Raw genomic sequence first — 17937 nt, 5'->3', positions numbered from 1 at the left:
TTTTTTTTTTTTTTTTTCTTTAGGGAGTTTAAAATTGAAGATGGGAAAGCAGTAATCCCACTGGGTATAACAGTCCAAGGAGATGTTCTCATTGTGATCTATCATGCCAGGTCAACTCTAGGAGGACGACTACAAGCCAAGGTAATTGATAAATTTAAGAGCCTAAATGGAGGATTTGCTTTTTTCGTTGCAGTTTTGTATCCTACTAGTTATCTCCTAAGTACTTTGCTATATTTACTGTTCTTCATTCATAGAAATGTTTGAGGTTTTCATTCACTTGTGAATTCAACCTTTTCAAGCCTTCTGAGTATGTCCACTCCTAATGCTGTACATGTAGATGCTTTCGTAAGCATTTTTGGAAAGTACTTCAGTATTGATAATTATTATATTTGTAAGGAAAGCCACTAGCCAGCTTTTTTGAGGCAGCAATTATTGTCTGTTAAGTTACACAACGTGCCAGAACTTTTTGATTCTGTGCGCACAAACTGCAAACAAAGGAAAAATACCACTCAGCAGAAAAGTGGGATTCCAGAGACTGCCTATACAAAACAGGCTAGAAAAATCCATGTGGTTTTATAACCTATTTCTAAAGTTAGGTTCAGTTTTTATAGCTAATTTTCTTACTTTTGTTCTACTAGGGAGAATGCATATTTTCTTTTTTAATTCAACTATGGATGCAAATAAGATCACAAGAAACTTGTTAATGAAGCCTGTCTTCAAATTTTTTAAAAGAGAGGCATGTTCTTTTTTCTCCAGATGAGTAACCCAAATTAAACTTGGAAATCTGTGTAAAAGATAAGGAGGGGAAGTGCAAAGTTTAGAGCTTGGAGCTTTGTGGAAATTGATCCAGTTTTTCAACCAGTTTCTGTACATGTGGGACATGCATATATATTCATACATAGTTACTGTTACTGAAATTGTTTTCCCTATGGTTTTTTTCTGCTTTGTGAGTAGGAAGGTGAGTATCAAATCTTGTCATGTTGCAGAGGTTCAACAAAACCTTCCAGAACACCTTAAAACTAAAAACTCAGTGAAATGATTCCTTAATGTACAAAAATAACTACTGTATGGATTAACATCATCAGGAAAAGGGCATAAAACTGATAAAATTTAGTGAAGGTTAGGTTATGCTCCTTGTACAACCTCACCTTTATTCATGATAGAGTTTCTTTGATGTGGTTTCTCTGGCATTTATTCACTAATAGAAAAGACTAGAATTTTCTCAGCTGTCAGCTATAGCACGATACATCAACAGTGTGTGTTATGATCTGGGTTTGGAGGTTTGATGGAACAATATTCAATGTGTCCTTAGTTTTATGTACTGTAAATTGCCCCCTGAAGTTCTCTGCAGGTCTCTTACAGAGATCAGCCACCACATTTCAGGATTTCTCTTGTGTTTAGAGCTGAGCATTGTGAATGTCTTCTGCTTGCTCACAGCTAATTTGAGAGAGGGTTTAGTTTATCTTCTAGGAAAGCGATGGTAGGGATGGAAGAATCAGAGAAGCTCTCTCCAGTGTATCCATGTCTCTTGGAGTAAGGAGCCCAGCACTGGACACAATTACAGATGGGGCTTTACTGGTGCTGAATAGAGGGGAATGATCAGACCCCCTTAACCTGTGGCAGTGCTTTTTGTATTATTTGATTTCTGGCTATGATGTTCGGTAAACGCTCATTTACAAGGAAAGCTTTCATAATTCAAATTATTGTATCGTATTTTCTGGACTATTACTGTATTACTTCTTTGTAAGAACTGGCAAGACTATTTCACAGGTGTTGTAACTAAGGCTGGGAAACAAATGCGGGCTACATTGATCAGTGAGCTGTAATTTGGATTTGTGCAAGACCAGGAGCTACATGAATCTTCTATAGTAGCCTTTTCTGGGCACTCACATTCCCATCAGGCATGGGAAAGTAGTTTTTCTCTCAACAGTTGAGTGATTAAAATGAGTCAGTTCAGAAAAGCCCTAAAATTCTGTCTGGAATGAATGGCTGACTTGAAGTTGCACTTGAAGAAAAAAACCCTTGCACGCCTTCTGAAGTGCTCTTTTAAATGTGCTACATTTAAAACTGTTTTCAGTCGATTCCTTTATATGTGACATAAGTATATTTCTTGGCTACTGTATTGCACAATGGATTTTTCTGAGCATGTGTTACTCAGAAACGGAACAAAGGTCATGCAATTTTAGCCTCCAGAACAGGATCTGGAAGTACATTAGACTTTGGTAGTGTGTTTTGAGGTTAGTGATGAGACGTATCTTACTGAGGGTCATTTGGTTTATTAGTGGTAGTAATAGATCTATGTTCTGTCTCAACTGCATTTAAATCTTTCAAGATAAAGTATACTGCTAATTAAATGGAAGTTTTTTGTAGCAAAGCAAATACTAAAATATTTTAATACAGTTAATACTTTGCATTATGTTAAAGGCAGAACATTGTACATACTGTTCGTGTTGGTTTATGCAGTTTCCTGTTTCTTTTCAACAGATGGCTTCAATGAAGATGTTTCAGATTCAGTTCCATACAGGTTTTGTGCCCCGAAATGCCACTACAGTGAAATTTGCCAAGTATGTTGACACCTTTTTGTAGGAGACTGGAAGAAATTTTCTTTGAAACTGCTTAACCTGCCAAACATCAACATATAGCAGGGAGAAGGAAATATAGTCAGTGTAGGAAGTAGATGACTTTGATTGCAGTAAGATTATTTTGTTTACTCACATTAAGGAAACTAAATGTTTTGTTAATGATACAAAAAAACCCTGTGTGCAAAAATACCACCTGTTTAAAATGGGAAAAGTAAACAAATACAGCATTTTTTATGTCTTATACTAAATGCTTTGAAGTTTTGTTTTGGACTGCAGTAGGTCTAATCCAGTTAGCCCTCAGTATCAAGAAACTTCTTGTCCGTGTCTTTACAGGTATGATCTGGATGCCTGTGACATACAAGAGAAATACCCTGATTTATTTCAAGTCAATCTGGAAGTAGAGGTGGAGCCCAGAGATAGGCCCAGCTGTGAACAGCCACCTTGGGATAACATGAATATAAAGGGACTAAATCCCAAGATCCTCTTCTCCACCCGAGAGGAACAACAAGAGATTTTATCCAAATTTGGTAATGAATCCCTTGAAAAACTAAAGAACGTGAAAAAATTTTCAATGTACTTAGTGTTTGAGGCTTTTGTTTAATTTTTGATATTCCATTAATTGAAAGAAATTTAAAAGGTGTTTTTTTTTGTAAATACCAGTTTAAAATATGCTTTGTATGGAGGAGCTTAAGTTATCCTCCAGTAGTGGATTATAATTATCCCTGTCTTACTTTCACTGTGCTTACTTGTGCTTGCTTTAAAGCTATGAATAGGCCATTTGCAGGGAGGGACTTTTAGCAAATGGAATTGTAAAAGTCGGTATTTGTAGACACAAATACTTGAAAGAGATTTATTTGGCTAAACTGGCATCAGTATCATTTCAGTTAAAATTATGTGAGCATGCCTCACAAATGGTTTTAGGTAAGAATGTTTTTATCAACATACTTATGCATAGCCATGTAATGTTGTAATTAATTTCCCCAACTTTTCCTAATATGTTCTAGCAGAGTTTTTTTGTTAATGCTGCTTATTCAGTGCTTCATCTGTAGATGCCTGCATTAATTCCAGTTAATGCTATTCAGTATCTTTCTTCTTCTCCTGATATCAGTAATTAGCTTTTACATTTTCATCCAGGCTCTTAAGCCTTCTCTGTGTTTTGAGGATAAAGAGGCATTATGAAGATTACTATGGTGATTTTAGTGATACGTGAGATCTCACCCTATGTTAATGTGGTACATATCAAGTACGTTTCTTTTCATATAAGGTGGTTGCTGCTGGCCTTTTTTTCTTCTAAGCAGGATATATGTTGTTTGTATTATGATTTTGACCATTTTCTATTTAACTTAGCTTAATCCTATTGTGAACACAACTCTCAGCTCTCTAAAGCTAAGGTGTGTAGCTTTGCATCATTGTTACTCTTGTGTTCTTAAGTCACTTCCATTTTCTGATTGATACATGAAATGTAAGGATTTCAAATTACACTGAAAGTATTTCTTAAGATTGGTGGGAAGGGAATAGGACAAAAGCAAGTGCTGTGAAGTGATTTTATTAAACTTGCCATTAAAATTGAATTTACTCTTTCATTAGTCATGATCTTTCATGTATGGTTTGAGACATACTATTTATTCAGCATCTCTGAACTAAAACTGAGAATGTGGAGGAAGAGTGAAAAAGTGCTCTACTAGTTGCGTATTTCAATTTAGATAAATAGGTTTCTCCCAGCCATTCATCCATTTTTTTCAAACAGTAGATGAATATTGACTAATTTAGGAAGTCTTCTTAATTTGCCTTGAGAAAACTTTGGTTTTGAGAGCTAATACAAGAGTAGGTAACTGCCCTACTAGGTCTTACACAAGAGTCAGTTAATATCTGATTTCAGTAAAATAAGAAATATAAGAAGCAGTTAATAGCAGCATACAATGTATTAACCCCTTTTGTGGTGTTTTTTAATAGCTCCATGTTCTTCACTAGCTTTGTATATTCTGAGTCTTTCTACAGCTGCATTTGCTTTTTTCTGTTTTTCTGTCTCTTATTTCAGATACTGTTCATAGCTCTTGCATGTTTTAGGGGATGGTTGGTACAAGTGAGGTGTTAGTTACATTTTTCTACAAATATAAATAGAATGCTTGAGTGTTACACTATGATTCTGATTTAATGTCCTAGTTCAAAACAGGATCTTCCCAGTTTTTGCAGTTGAAACAAAGTTAATAATGCTAATTTCAGAGATGGTGGGGGCAGGAATTTGCATTTGCAGAGCAATAGATTGGAGGTAATTTGTCTTCCTACAGCAGTCAGCCTGAAAGATAAGTATCAGCTGCCATGTGGAGGATTGAGAAGTTTCTCTCTAAGTGTTCTGGCTTAAATTCTGTTTTATAGGGAAACCAGAGTTGCCTAGACAGCCAGGTTCCACTGCACAATATGAAGCAGAGGCATCCCAGCTGGAGCAGTCTTCAGAAAGTGCACCTACTGATACAGAATCCCCACACAGCGGTAGTACTGATGCCAATAACTTCTTTCACTCTCTGGACTGGAAAGGTACAGGTTTTCCTCTGAAGTAACTGTGTGGCTTATGTTTGTCTTGTATGCTTTCCAGTGAATGCTTAAGCCTTCTTAGGCAGCAAGAGTCTCTAATTCACTAACCATGAGGAAAAGCTATTTAAAGAGTGAGCCCTGCAGAATAACAAGCGGTTGTTCTGCTTCATTTGGATAAACACCAAGTAAGGGGGTTTGGTGTTGAGTTTAACTTAAATGCTGAGCTAAATTTTTCTTTTTCTGTAGAAATCTTAACCTTTAAGGTCTGCAAGGAAGCTTTTTACTCCCACAGCCCCATGCCAGCTGAGGAACAGAGGAAACAAAGTAGACTAGCCAGTAGGGTCCAGATCAGTAAAGAGGACTAAGAAAATGTAATTTTATAGCACATGTGTGACTCCCTTTTCTGGGCGCTCCTTTGTTGGCAAAAATTACAGCAGCTGCTTATGCTTTTATTGAGTGGAGAAGCAATTACTGAGAAATCTTGTAAGCTCTGAGTGGCACAGAGATCTGAGGTGAATGTCCAAGTCAGTCTAATTTTGAAAAAATTTGTAATGCCTACTATTGTGGAGTGGCAAGTAGGGTAGTCAGCTGCTGCTTCGCCTGCCCTGTACAAACAGGTGGCAGGCAACACTTAGTTCCTTTTTCATCAATTCTTCTGTGAGTTTTGGTTAGTTAGGAATTAATTTCATATGATGTCACCATGAAAGTCTCTCTTACCCTAGTCAGAAGAATAACCCTGGTCATTTAAAGATGTTATTCTTTTTTTCTATTCAAGAAGGAAAAACTCCAGAAAGTGGAATAGAAGACAATTCATCTAAAAATGATCCTGTTCAGCTATCTGATGACAGAGAAGAGAGTGATCCTTCAGATGAGGAGTTCCCTACATTTCCAGATGAAGGAAATGCAGTAATTGTTGATGAAAAAGACTCTACTCCAGAAGGAGAGTTGCTTTTTGAAACTAGTTTTGAAGCTCCATCTGCACCGTTACAAAAATCTCTCCCTGAAGAGAATGTAGACTTGCTGGGACTAGACTCTGATATTTCAGCAGAACAGAAACAACCTATCTCAGAAATTAACTCTTCATCAAGTAATGCTGACTTGTTGAACAATCTGTTTGTGAGTAGTGTGTCACAGGTTTCAGAGCCCACTGGAGATCTTCTTGGACAAGGAACAGATTTCTTTTTCAGCAGTCAGTGTCCAGCTGCTACTCAGGGTACGTCTTCAGCAGCAGCCATGTCTTCAGGTATGTGAGTTTTAACATCAGTACTTGTCGCCTGGGCAACACATGAATTGCTGCTTGCACTGTGCTTAGAAAATAAGTACCATGTTTCAAAAGTACTGTGAAGACGTGTCAGTCTATAGCAAGACTGTGAATAGAATAGATATTATTTCTGCATGAAGGAGAGAAATTCCTGTACATTATCCAGGCATTCTATTATGTTGCCAGTATCCTATTAACTTTAAATTCCGTAAACAGAAAAGTATAAAATTTTGAATTTAAAGGAAATTCAGTATCTTAAAGAATTCTTAGCTTTCCCATATGAATGTTATGTGCTAGATCCTTTTCTAAATCTATAACTTTCCTTGCTAAGGCATAGAATTGTCATAACTTACTGCTTTTTTGAACTTTACCTAAAGCGATGGCATTAGATGCACAGAGCTGTCTGCTTAGGTCAAATGTGTGCGTGGGATTTTTAAGTGTTAATCACATAAGACTGCTGAGCAACTGGAAATCCTGTAGATTATTGTCCAAAACAGTAGGATAATGATACTGCTAAAAGATGTTTTCTTGCTGATTTTACTGATGTTGTTGGCAGGTCAGTATCCTTAAAGAGCATGCTAGGTAGTGCTGTCTATTTGGTATTTAAACAAGATGTTTTCGTTCAGAGATTCTGTTCCTCTTACCAGTGAATATTTAGCTCTTTGTCACTTTACTGAACTTTTGGTAATAACAATTCTCTGCCTGAAGTTAATATTAAGATTTCTGGGAATATTGGTTGGTAATCTGGGAAACCATTACACGGCTTTGTTTGTTTGCACAAAGATAATTCATAGGGACTAAAAGCTTTCATCTATAGACAACTAAAAGTATTTTTTACAGAGTATTTAGATGATTTAAAATATTTACTTATTTTGAGGAATTCACTGTTGAACTTAGTTACTGTGGTCAGGGAGAAATTATTTTAATTTACCATTTTTACATAGGTAGTAATAAAGGTTCCCTTTTATAGAATTCTTTATCTTTCTTTACTCATATCCACTGCATGAAGCACCTGAGCAGTAGTCATGTATGTATCCCATTCTTGTAGTCATTGTCATTCAGTATATTTCATTGAATTGTATTGAGAGGTAAGTGCAAAAGTGAGAATATTTGGCCACTGTTACACGTTGTCTTGCACAACAGACTTGTACTTGAGCTTTTGTTTATGTGCGATGTTATAGTAAGTTTGCTTGAAATGTTGTTGAGTCCTGCACAACGTGGTTATTACCTGAGGACTTGCTGGGGTATTAGAGCAGGATTATTCCTTCTCTTCAGCTTCTGAGTGAGTCTGGCAGGACTCCCTGGGCTCTTGAGGGTTCTTGACCCTAGAGGGCAGCAGAAACAGGAAGCTCTAAAGCCGTGATTCCAGCTGACTGTCACATGTTACTCCATGCTGACTATAAATACTCTTCCAGTTAGTTTTTTTCTTCATTGGAATCACTAGAGACCTGCTGCAGTCTTACTTCTATTGGTTTTCATTCTTGGGTTGACGTGCTTTCTGCCCCAGAATCGTCAATGCCTTCAAGTCTAAATGGTAGTATGAATGTTTCACTTCATATTCTTTCTAATAGTATAATAGTCCATTTTCTTAAAATCTGTTGCAAATTTGGTGTTATAGAGTACTTAACAAATGTAATTCTTCTTTGTGTATGTAGGTGATCACTCAGACTTAAGGTGTGTCTTAAATGGATGAAATTAACAATGCTGATGAATTGTATGCAGTCTTGCTGCTTGTATTTGAAGACATAGCTATTCATATTATGTATGGCTGAGATCCTTTTTGTACCAATGTGAAAGTTCATTTGTCTAGAGGAAGGAATAGGTGATTACTCTTCGCCACAAAAAGTTGTCAGAAGGCTGCTGCAGTTACTAGCATGAACTTTACTTTTTGTCTGTGCCCTCAGAGGAGTAAGGCTTTTCCAGCTTCATTTATTCTGCAATTTGTCATAAGATAATTTTGTTTTCTGCTTCTTTTTTAGCCGACCCATTTGACCCATTCACAATGTCATCAAGTTCAGAGAATCAAGCCCTGTCTGGTCCAGACCTCTTTGGGGACTTTCTTAATCCAACCTCAACATCTACAGCTAATGCAGTTCCTTCCACACAAAGTTCACTTCCACCTTCTTCCAGCTCAGATTTCTTAAATTTAGGTAAGTGTGCTTCTGTTGTTCTGTTTCTCAACAGTTTCCTCTCCTCTGTGCATTTATCTTTCAGCTTAGTGGATTAGTGTCTTAATAGATCCACTTGTGATTGCTGTTTTAATTAGCTTTGTATTCTGGAAGTGCAGATGCAAATGCACCAAGAAGCAAGTGTTTCCTGTATAATGTTATGCTATTATTTATGATGTGACAGAATTTCTAGTATTGCTAACCATATGTTAGGAGATGGAGTCTCCTCTCAATGATCTAAGAACTGAGGGTACACAAACATCTGGAAACTTACTTTATAGGTGATAGTATGCTATGTTGACTGTTCAGATTTTAAAGATTTTATGGAAACGTAGGAAGAGAAGTGAGCAAGTCAAGTTATGATATAGCCAGTTGACAAAGTGCAGGCTGGGGCTAGCTAGCACCTTCCTGACCTGAATGCATTCTGGTAATATACTCACAAAGTACATTATGTAATACTCTAATCTTATTTGTTTCATTTCTCTGATATATTCTTGGCAAAGCCTTTCCCTCATGCATTTATTTTAAAATCTATTAATCTTTAAACAAAAATGTTTGTGATATTTTCAGTCTTCCCATCATTCTTTAAAGAGAAACAGACATTTGCAAAAATGGGGAGTGGTAGAGCCACTAGTGTTAGAGCTTTTTAAAATCTGACTTTGAAAGAAAGGTATGAGTTCTCTCCATAGGAATATGAGCTGTGATCAGTCTGTAAGAGCTCTTCTCTGCAGCTCTCTCATTCCTCTCTTTCTGCATAGGCCCTTCCCATGGGATACAATCTTTTAAGAACATGGGTCTCTGTAGGGTACAGTCCCTTAGGAAGAGATTGATATAGGGGTGTGGTTCTCCCAGGGACTGCAGCTTTTGCCAGGAACCTGCTGCTGCATGGGCTGCTCTCCCTGGGCTGTGGCTTCATCCAGGACATATCCACCTGTGTAGCGTCCTCCACAGGCTACAGTGTGAATATTTGTTCCCCTGTGGTGTTTCCCGTGTGTTACAGGGCAATCCCTGCTCTTGGCATCTGGAGCACCTCCTTCCATTCCTTCTCTACCAACCTTAATGTCTGCAGGCCTGTTTCTCGCACATCTCTCCCTTCTCTTACAGCTGCTGTGCAGTATTTTTTGCTTTTTCTAGCATGTTTTCTCAAAGACATCTAGTCTGGGAGGCTCAGCTGTGGCTTGTGGTGAATCTGTTGGAGCTGGCTCTTTCCAACAGAGAAGCCCAGGCCTCTTCTCCCACAGACACCTACTTACAATGTGCAGGTAGCTAGGAATGGTGGTATCACACACATTATCCTGAATCTAGAATGATTTCTTCCCAGGGCTCATTGCATGCAGCTTTGACTTGCCCCTCCTTGTTTAGCAGTTGCTCTAGTTGACCCTGCCTCTGAGTGACGCAGTCTGAGTATTAGCTACAGATAAACTGGACAGAAAAAAATGCATTATTTGTCTGACTGACAGAAGGGCTTCTTCTTTGAAATAAAAGGCTACCCAGCTGACTGCTCTCTCTACCATATTATTAATCATTATATTCCAGCTGTGCTTGATTCTGCTGAGAAGATTCCACTTGCTGCCTCCTTTGCGATGTTTTTGTTCTGTCCTGTAGATAGTAACAGCCATATGTTTGAGTTGTATAGTTGCCAGTTTTATGCCACTATTGCTGTCCCTGGGTGAGGTTACCAAACATAAATGTTTTGCTCAATAGAAGATTTTATCAATACTGATCTGTGGAGCATTATCTCCAGCAGACTCTGCACCTGGGATGGGGCAACTCTGGATGCAGACAGACTGGGGAATGAGATGCTGGAGAGGAGCACCATGGAAGGGGACCTGGGAGTCCTGGTCGATGGCAAGCTGAATGAGTCAGCAGTGCCCTGGCAGCCAGAGAGCCAACCGTGTCCTGGGGGTATCAGGCACAGCATCGACAGCTGGGCAAGGGAGGGGATTGTCCTGCTCTGCACTGGGGAAGCCTCACCTTGAGTGCTGAGGGCAGTTTTGGGTGCCACAATATAAAAAAGACATTAAGCTGTTAGAGAGTGTCCAAAGGAGGGCCATGAGGATGGTGAAGGTTCTTGAGGGGAAGCTGTATGAGGAGCAGCTGAGGTCACTTGGTCTGTTGAGCTTGGAGGAGACTGAGGGGAGACCTCATTGCAGTTAAAACTTCCTTGTGAGGGGAAGAGGAGAAGCAGACACTGATCTGATCTCTGTGGTGACCAGTGACAGGACCCAAGGGAATGGCCTGAAGTTGTGTCAGAGGAGGTTTAGGTTGGATATCAGGAAAAGGTTTTTCTCCCAGAGGCTGGTTGGGCATTGGAACAGTGGGAAGTGGTCACAGCACCAGCCTGACAAGGTGCTGTAGAAGCTGTAGAAGTGTTTGGAAAACACTGTTAGGCACATGGTATGATTCTTGGGGCTGCCCTGTGCAGAGCTGGGAGCTGGACTTCATGGTCCTTGTGGTTCCCTTGCAGCTCAACATATTTTATGGTCTCAGCCAAAATTTAACTCACTTGAGAGGCAGGACCTCTGGAGATACTCTAGTTGATGTGCTTAAAGCCAGGGTCAAGTAAAGTAGGCTATTCAGGACTGTGTCCTTGCTGATTTTTAGTATTTCCAGGGCTGTAGACTCTGCAGCTGGGCAACCTATGCCAGTGTTGGAGAGATCTTAGAGGAAAGAAAGTGTTTTTTAGAGTTCCTTGTGGTTCAGTTTGTGCCCATTGCCTCTTGTCCTTCCACTGGGCAACACAGATAAGAGTCTGTCTCAGTCTTTTTCTGTTTATTCACATTAAGTATTTTTACACATTTATAAGAGCATTCCCAGTTCTTTTCTCCAAGTTTAATAGTACCAGAACCCCCATATCAGAGAGGAGACAAAAACCCCTTTTATGTATTAAAGTGGGGAAAAAAATTACAGATTTCTGTTCACTAAATGTTTATCTGCAGTCTTAAGGAGAACAGCATCAATATTCAGCTGTTAATAATATTTGAGCAAGTACAGAAAAAAAAGGAATATTTTTACATCTAACTTCAATGCTTATTGTTTTGTGGTTACCCCTTCTGATTTTACTTGATAGCTTGTGCCCCATTAAGTGCGTTAGGATACCTGCTATTTTAATGTACTTTATGGGGCTTTCTATCAACACAGGAAAAGGTACTTAAAATGTACCCATTTTCTCTTCAGCCTGCTGTTTTACACTGTTTTCCCAATATTTCTCTATTGCTATGCAGTCTTTAAAAACCATATGGAAGTGGAGAAACTGGGGTAACATTTCATGCTTTTTTAAATTTATCTTTCAAATGAGAGCTTTTATCTGTGTTTAGCTGAAATGATGTATGTATTTGAGTCTTTAGCATTCTATCTGGTTGCAGTTACCAATTTAATCAAGTAAGTTAGGAATATTAAAAGTTATATTGCTTTTAATGTGAATTTGTGAGTCCTGAAAGGACAGGATCACTAGTAACTGGAGAAGAAAGGAGAAATAAGAACATGTTCTCAAATGACATATTTGGAAGAGTTGTGTTAAGTGAGCAGAAGACAGTGCAAACATGAGGTCATTAAAGGGAGAAAAAAAGTTAGTAGTAATGGCAGTGACCATTGAAAATAAGCTGCAGTAATGAGATTTGATCAATCTGTTAGAGCAGTTTTTTAAGTGTCTAGAATCGAATTTTAGTGGTGGGTACGCTTTGTTAGTAAGTGATTACTAAACGGCTACAGATACCAGGAGAAAAGCTGTTTCAGTGAACACAAGTTCAAGACACAGAATTTTAACCTTGTATTTCTCAAATGTTGGCTTAAAATTTAAAATCACTGGGGTTTTAAAATGAAAGATAGTTTTTATCTCTTTCACTTTCCTTCGAGGAAAATTTATTTTTTCCTGAACCTGGTGGGGTTGGGCCTTCTCTCAGAGGATGTATTTCTAAATTTGGCCAAACTGGCACAAAGAACTATTTATTTAACAAACACATGGGAAAGGAAAATAATGCTGAATAATAAAATCTTTCGCTGTGGGGGAAAAACCTGGGAAAGTGTTAGAGTCCTCCCTTTGGTCTCCTCGGAGCTGGGGCTTGGCCCAGGGCCAGGCTGTCTGTGCTCAGTGGAAGGCCCTCCCAATGTGTTCTGATATTGAAGCAGTCCAGCAGAAAAGAGAGAAAATCTGAAATTCCAGAGAAGGAAAAAAAAGTTCAACTCTCAGTCTCTCTCCGGAGAAAAAAGTTGAAAAATGGCCAAAAGCTGACTGGGGAGCCGCAAGCCAGGTGCTTCCTCGTTCTCCTGCTGCAGCTGGGGAAAAAAGTCGCTATCTCTGTGTGACTTTGAACAAGCTGCAAACTGCTTTGAAAAAGTTTTGCTCAGTTTTTCCTTCCCCCTCTCAGGCTCAGTTTAAAGGCATTAAAAGGCACAAAAATTAATTCCTGGGCGTAGGGCAGCGATATGGGATACACATCATAAAGTCACCCCAAGACATTCTTATACAATATCTGGTCTCTTAAGGCATTCTGTCCTGTAATAGGAAAATGTTGTGCTGTTGCTGCTAAACAGCTGTGCATTTACAAGGTAACTTAATTTTCTTTTGGATTTTTCAAGCAGCAGATCATCTTTAATGCAGGTTGAGTCAGGAATGTATTTCCCTCGAAGACAGCACAAGATCTAGGAGGTGATCAAAAGAAACCAGAGTGATCAGTGTAGTTTTTTCTTGAGCAGAAGTTAGTTTCTGTGAACTTGTGTTCTCAAACAGGCTTTAGACAAGGCTAAAAAAACTTGCATCATACTAAACCAGCCTCTTGGTTCACAGAAAATCCTGTTGTCGTCTGTGATTAAAGGATTTCCTGTAGACATGACAAGTTAAATAAAGAAAACCTTATGTGAAGTTGTGTGTAGGATATAGTAAAATGCAGGTCTCTTATTTTGGGAAGCTGGAAAGCGTGATCTGATTACCACCAACTTATTCTTGCATCTTAGCTTAGTTTGAGCAGTGTTAGTAATGAACACAGTTCTTTGCCCTGACCTCCAGTGGTTCATTGCTGTATGGCTAAGGAGTATCAATATGCATATTAAAAACTTGAAACAACCAGGTTTGGGACTGCATGCCCATGATCTTAGTTGCTTCCATTTTTGGAATACTGAGCTATAGTTCATGTTTTACCATTTCTTCAGATATGCTGCTCCTTTATCTTAATGTGTCTGTATGAACTCCAGTGTGCCAGTTATAAAAATAGGGAATCATTATGTGGTCTCATCATACCTTTTCAGAATATGTAGAAGTCAGAGAATCATGTTAATAACACTTTTTCTTGATGTTAGAATCTGACATATAATAGTGCCCAGGTTTTAGAACTAAACAGAAGATAGCATAAGAATAAAAAGTTTCCGGAGGAATAGGTTATCTGTTCAGTATATTGTACATTGCATGTTTCAGCTTTTTCTGGTAAGCGTAGTGGATGTATATGTGTTTTTACTATTAATAGTGAATTTACTGCTGTGCGTAGCAGTAGGCTACTTCCTGCTTAGTTCAGGGTGGGGGAGGTGATGAACTTGACTGCTCTTAAGCCAACTGTTATAAAACAGCTCAATTTCCACAGTATGTTCTCGATCTTTCAAATGCACTCAGCTGTAATTTAATTTATTCTTATTTCTCTCCACTTGTATTCATAATAGTTAATTTTATGTGTTGTTGTTAATTTTCTTATGCCCCTGTAAGAAGACTTTCAATAGCAGAGATTGTAGAACAAAGTAATTTCTAGTCTAAAAATCAATATTAGTATTAATTCAAGGCCTGCTAAACTTTTGGGAGTGGTATATGATACAGCAGACTTCTGAGCTGGTGAATAGGTCCTGGTTTATAGCCTGACACTGCTGTTTAGCAGATAACTGGGGTCCTGAGTATTGAGGCAAATACGTACTGTTTCTCTCGTGGTTTCAGAGGCAGGGAGATGAAGCTTGGGTGTGGAGAACGGGCTGGAAATGGTGGGTACTTCTTGCATTTTATTGTGATGTTTTCCTTCCCATGCAGCAGAGAATACTGCTGAAATACAGGCTTTCAGCAGATATTTGTGCTGTATTTGATGTGCTTCCTTTGCAGCTGTAAGATCTAATTATAAATAGTATTACTAGATTGAGGTACTGGAGGGGTATTTAATTTGCTTCTAATTATTTCCTTGATTAAGAGGATTTGATATCAATATTTACAGAATGTAAAGTTGAGAAGCTGAGACAAGTGAAAGGCTGTGATGTAGTAGTTGAAACAGTCAAACCCCCAAAATGTCATTGCTTTTTTAAGGATGGGTGGGTTAGGGTTTAGAAAGTCATGTCTGTGAAATGTCTTAGGGCACCACTAAATGTTCTGGCTTTACTGAAATAACACCTCTCACTGTAGCACTGACTGTTGTTGTAGCATTAAAGTAGGGGTTCCATTCAAGAGCTGTCCTGCTTCACTGTAAGTCTCCAAAAGCTGTGCTTAAGAACAATGCTCAGAACTGTCATGCAGCTTTGAGCGTTCCATACATAGCATATCTCATTCTGAGGATGGCTCACCTCACAGTATGTGTGAGTGTGTAAGTGGAGAATCATTTGCAAGCATCAGGGATGGCAGTTTCCAGGAGTTAGTGGCAGCACCTTGCATGCTTTTAAATACGACTTTTTCATTTAGATGTCATGGTGGGTTTGTTTTGCATGTAGAAGAGCGATTTTTATCCATGGAGCTAGAGATTCTTAACCTTTCCCCAGAAAAAAACCCATTCTTCCTGTATCCTGGTCTTCAATTCTGTGCATTTGTTTGTGTGTTACACCTAAAAGGGTCTATTAGTTGTCCAAGAGGCCCCTTTGTCACAAGAGGCTTAGGTTAGGCATACCTGCAGTTTGAACTGACCTGGCTTCACCTGTGTAGCACCCAGACTGCTGAGTGATTAAGAGCACCATTCATGAAGCACTGCTGCTTCCCGCTTATCTGCTGTGTTGTCAGAAACAGCAGCATGTGCTAGACCTGTACCTGAGCTAGTCCTTTTTGTCAGGAGACCTAAGCTGTTAAATTCAAAGCATTGCTTGTGCATGAAAATACTTTATTTATGAAGTGTGTGGGATGTTTTAAAATAGAGATGAAGGAATCCCAGTGGTAAAACCCTTCTGAGTCCTGCTTAAGACTGCACAACTGTTATCAAGAGATTTAAGCAAGCTGTGCAGCTGACAATGTGGTACCCGTTCTGTTGGAATTGGTAAAATATGTTATTGTGATGGTTTTCTTAAACATAAAAATATTTCTTTTTTCTTCTGTAGGCAATTTGACACCAGAGCCACCTAAAATATCATCATCTACAAGCCACCCAGATCTCTTAAGTGGTTGGGATTCTTGGGCAGATTCCTCAACAACCAGCAGTGTAGCATCACCACAGCTGAAGCCTGTTTGTGAAGGTATTATGAAATAAAATGTTTCCATTAGAGGAGTACTCCAGACTGGGTCAGTTTAACCACCTGAACATGTCTTCAAGCATTTCTGGTTTGTTGCTTAAAAGCTCCTTTAGTAAGGCACTCATGTAGTTTTTCAGATTTAAGTTCAAGACACAGGAATTAAATTGTTTCAGTTCTCTGTAGTAATTGTGATTCTTGTCGTGGGAAAAGATGTGAAGCAGGATGCTGGGGAGGTTTGCATGAGGCATTGTGGAGATACTACTTTTATTCTTTCCCTCAATTTCCAAACAGACCAAGTACGTGATGTGTTTTCTTATTATTCAGGCCAAGCTTTTACCACCGGAAGCCAGTCCAGTGTGTCTTCAGGTCTGTCTTTCAACCAGGCGAAATCTCAGAACTTTGATCCTTTTGCTGATCTTGCAAATCTGGGATCTGGTCTTCCAGGTGAGATCTTACTTTTTTAGACTATACTTAGTGCTTCTACTGTTTGATTTGCTTCTTGTACCAATAAATGTTACTGACAGCCTATAAAGGAAAGTTTTTCCTTTTAATTCTTAATGACCAGCTTGAGGTATTTGCTGAGAGCTGGTGAGTAACAAGAAAAGATTGAATCTTACAGATATTGTGTGAAACATCCAGAATAATATTTGAGAAGATAACTACAGCTAACAGTGATATAGAAACAGTAAAAATAAGCAATGCTTCAGAATCTAGTTGAGATGGTAAGAGAAACCAGGAGTTACTGATTCAATAAGTGAGCATGAGGTTTCTTACCTTGCATCGATTAATACTGTTCTCAAAGGATTTAAAATGAAAGCAGGATTAAGTTAGTTAAATTTGTTAGTTCCAAAGTGACAATTGTTTTCCTGTTAGTTCAGTACTTTGAATTCAGCAGACTTTCATAGCTCTGCTACTCAGATCTACCGTGTCTGTAAGATGAGCACAAAGTAAACCTCTGTGTGCACACCAGTACCAAAAGCATTATGAACATTTGTCAGTTTGCAATGGAGGGCACAAGGAGTTCTGGAAGATAAGACACATTGCAGAGTAACTCCCATTCCAGGGTGTTTTATTGGCCTGAAATTCAGGAATTAGTCCTGCAGCATTCTCAAAAGGGCTGGAAAAAGGAAGGGCAGTGAAAAGAGCTGAGGTCCTTGCATTTCAGAACCTATACTACCATAACAAATGTGACCAGCTGCCCAGAATACAAGGAATGATTCAGAACAGCCTAGTGTCACTGAATTGCACAAACCTGCTCTTCCCTTAGCTTGGAGCCTGTTGCTTCCCTGTTGCCTTGGAAGTTAGTGTTGTGTATTGAATTGAGTACCAGTGGAATTCTTGTAGAAACACTAGGTAACATGCAGTGTTTGACTTCTTGTTGTTGCTTGTGCATAATCACTGCCAAAATTCTGGTGTTGAAGCAGTACCCATGAGGCTGCTTTGCAGTAAACAATTTTCAAAAATTTTCTAGTTTAATAACTCAGGTTAATACAGATCGTTAAATATACAGATAGTGTGACAGTAAAAAAGGTCAATTTATCTTTGACTTGAAGATGTAGGTATAGCCTACACTGAATCCAGTGGAAGAAATCACACTAATTTTAGCAGGACTTGGGTCAATTAATTATTCTTTCAGTTAGCTTCCAACAGGAAAAATGACTGCATTAAAAAGTAGCCAGATGTCGTTGTCCTAGTTAACGTTTGCAAGCTTGAAATGAATTTTCAAGTCGTCACAAGAACAGTAATTCAGTTTTGGAATACAACTGGAATGCCCACACTGTGTTGTATTTTTCATGGGAGTTTTTTGGCTTCCTCATACAAACCATTGTTCTGGAAGAAAATTTGAGAGTTCAAGCTGCTTAATTATGAATGCTATATAAACCCAAAAGAAACAGTAGTTAAAAGTAGTTAATAGTGGTAGGATACCAATAGTGCTCTGTCCTGGTTGTGTTATCACACTCTTCCTTAGGAACGGTCTTGTATCAGAAAGTAGGAGTGT

The 17937-nt window shown here is 38.6% G+C and overlaps 1 protein-coding gene across 2 annotated transcripts in view; it reads left to right on the top strand.

The window, feature by feature from the left end:
- GAK (cyclin G associated kinase) overlaps window positions 1–17937 on the top strand; it is a 68091-nt gene that overhangs the window by 37582 nt on the left and 12572 nt on the right. The window contains exons 17-24 of one of the 2 annotated variants that reach the window (XM_039566809.1): window positions 24–141; window positions 2485–2564; window positions 2916–3109; window positions 4959–5117; window positions 5893–6357; window positions 8355–8525; window positions 15807–15941; window positions 16263–16382. In XM_039566809.1, coding sequence (XP_039422743.1) covers window positions 24–141; window positions 2485–2564; window positions 2916–3109; window positions 4959–5117; window positions 5893–6357; window positions 8355–8525; window positions 15807–15941; window positions 16263–16382 — 1442 coding nt within the window. Of the gene's footprint in view, window positions 1–23; window positions 142–2484; window positions 2565–2915; window positions 3110–4958; window positions 5118–5889; window positions 6358–8354; window positions 8526–15806; window positions 15942–16262; window positions 16383–17937 lie in introns of both variants that reach the window. The other variant, XM_039566808.1, reaches the window with a different exon arrangement.

Source organism: Corvus cornix, chromosome Z, assembly GCF_000738735.6.
Source record: "Corvus cornix cornix isolate S_Up_H32 chromosome Z, ASM73873v5, whole genome shotgun sequence".
NCBI classification, from domain to species: domain Eukaryota; kingdom Metazoa; phylum Chordata; class Aves; order Passeriformes; family Corvidae; genus Corvus; species Corvus cornix.
The sequence above is the reverse complement of the archived record's forward strand: the minus strand, read 5'-3'. Positions and strand labels throughout refer to the sequence as shown.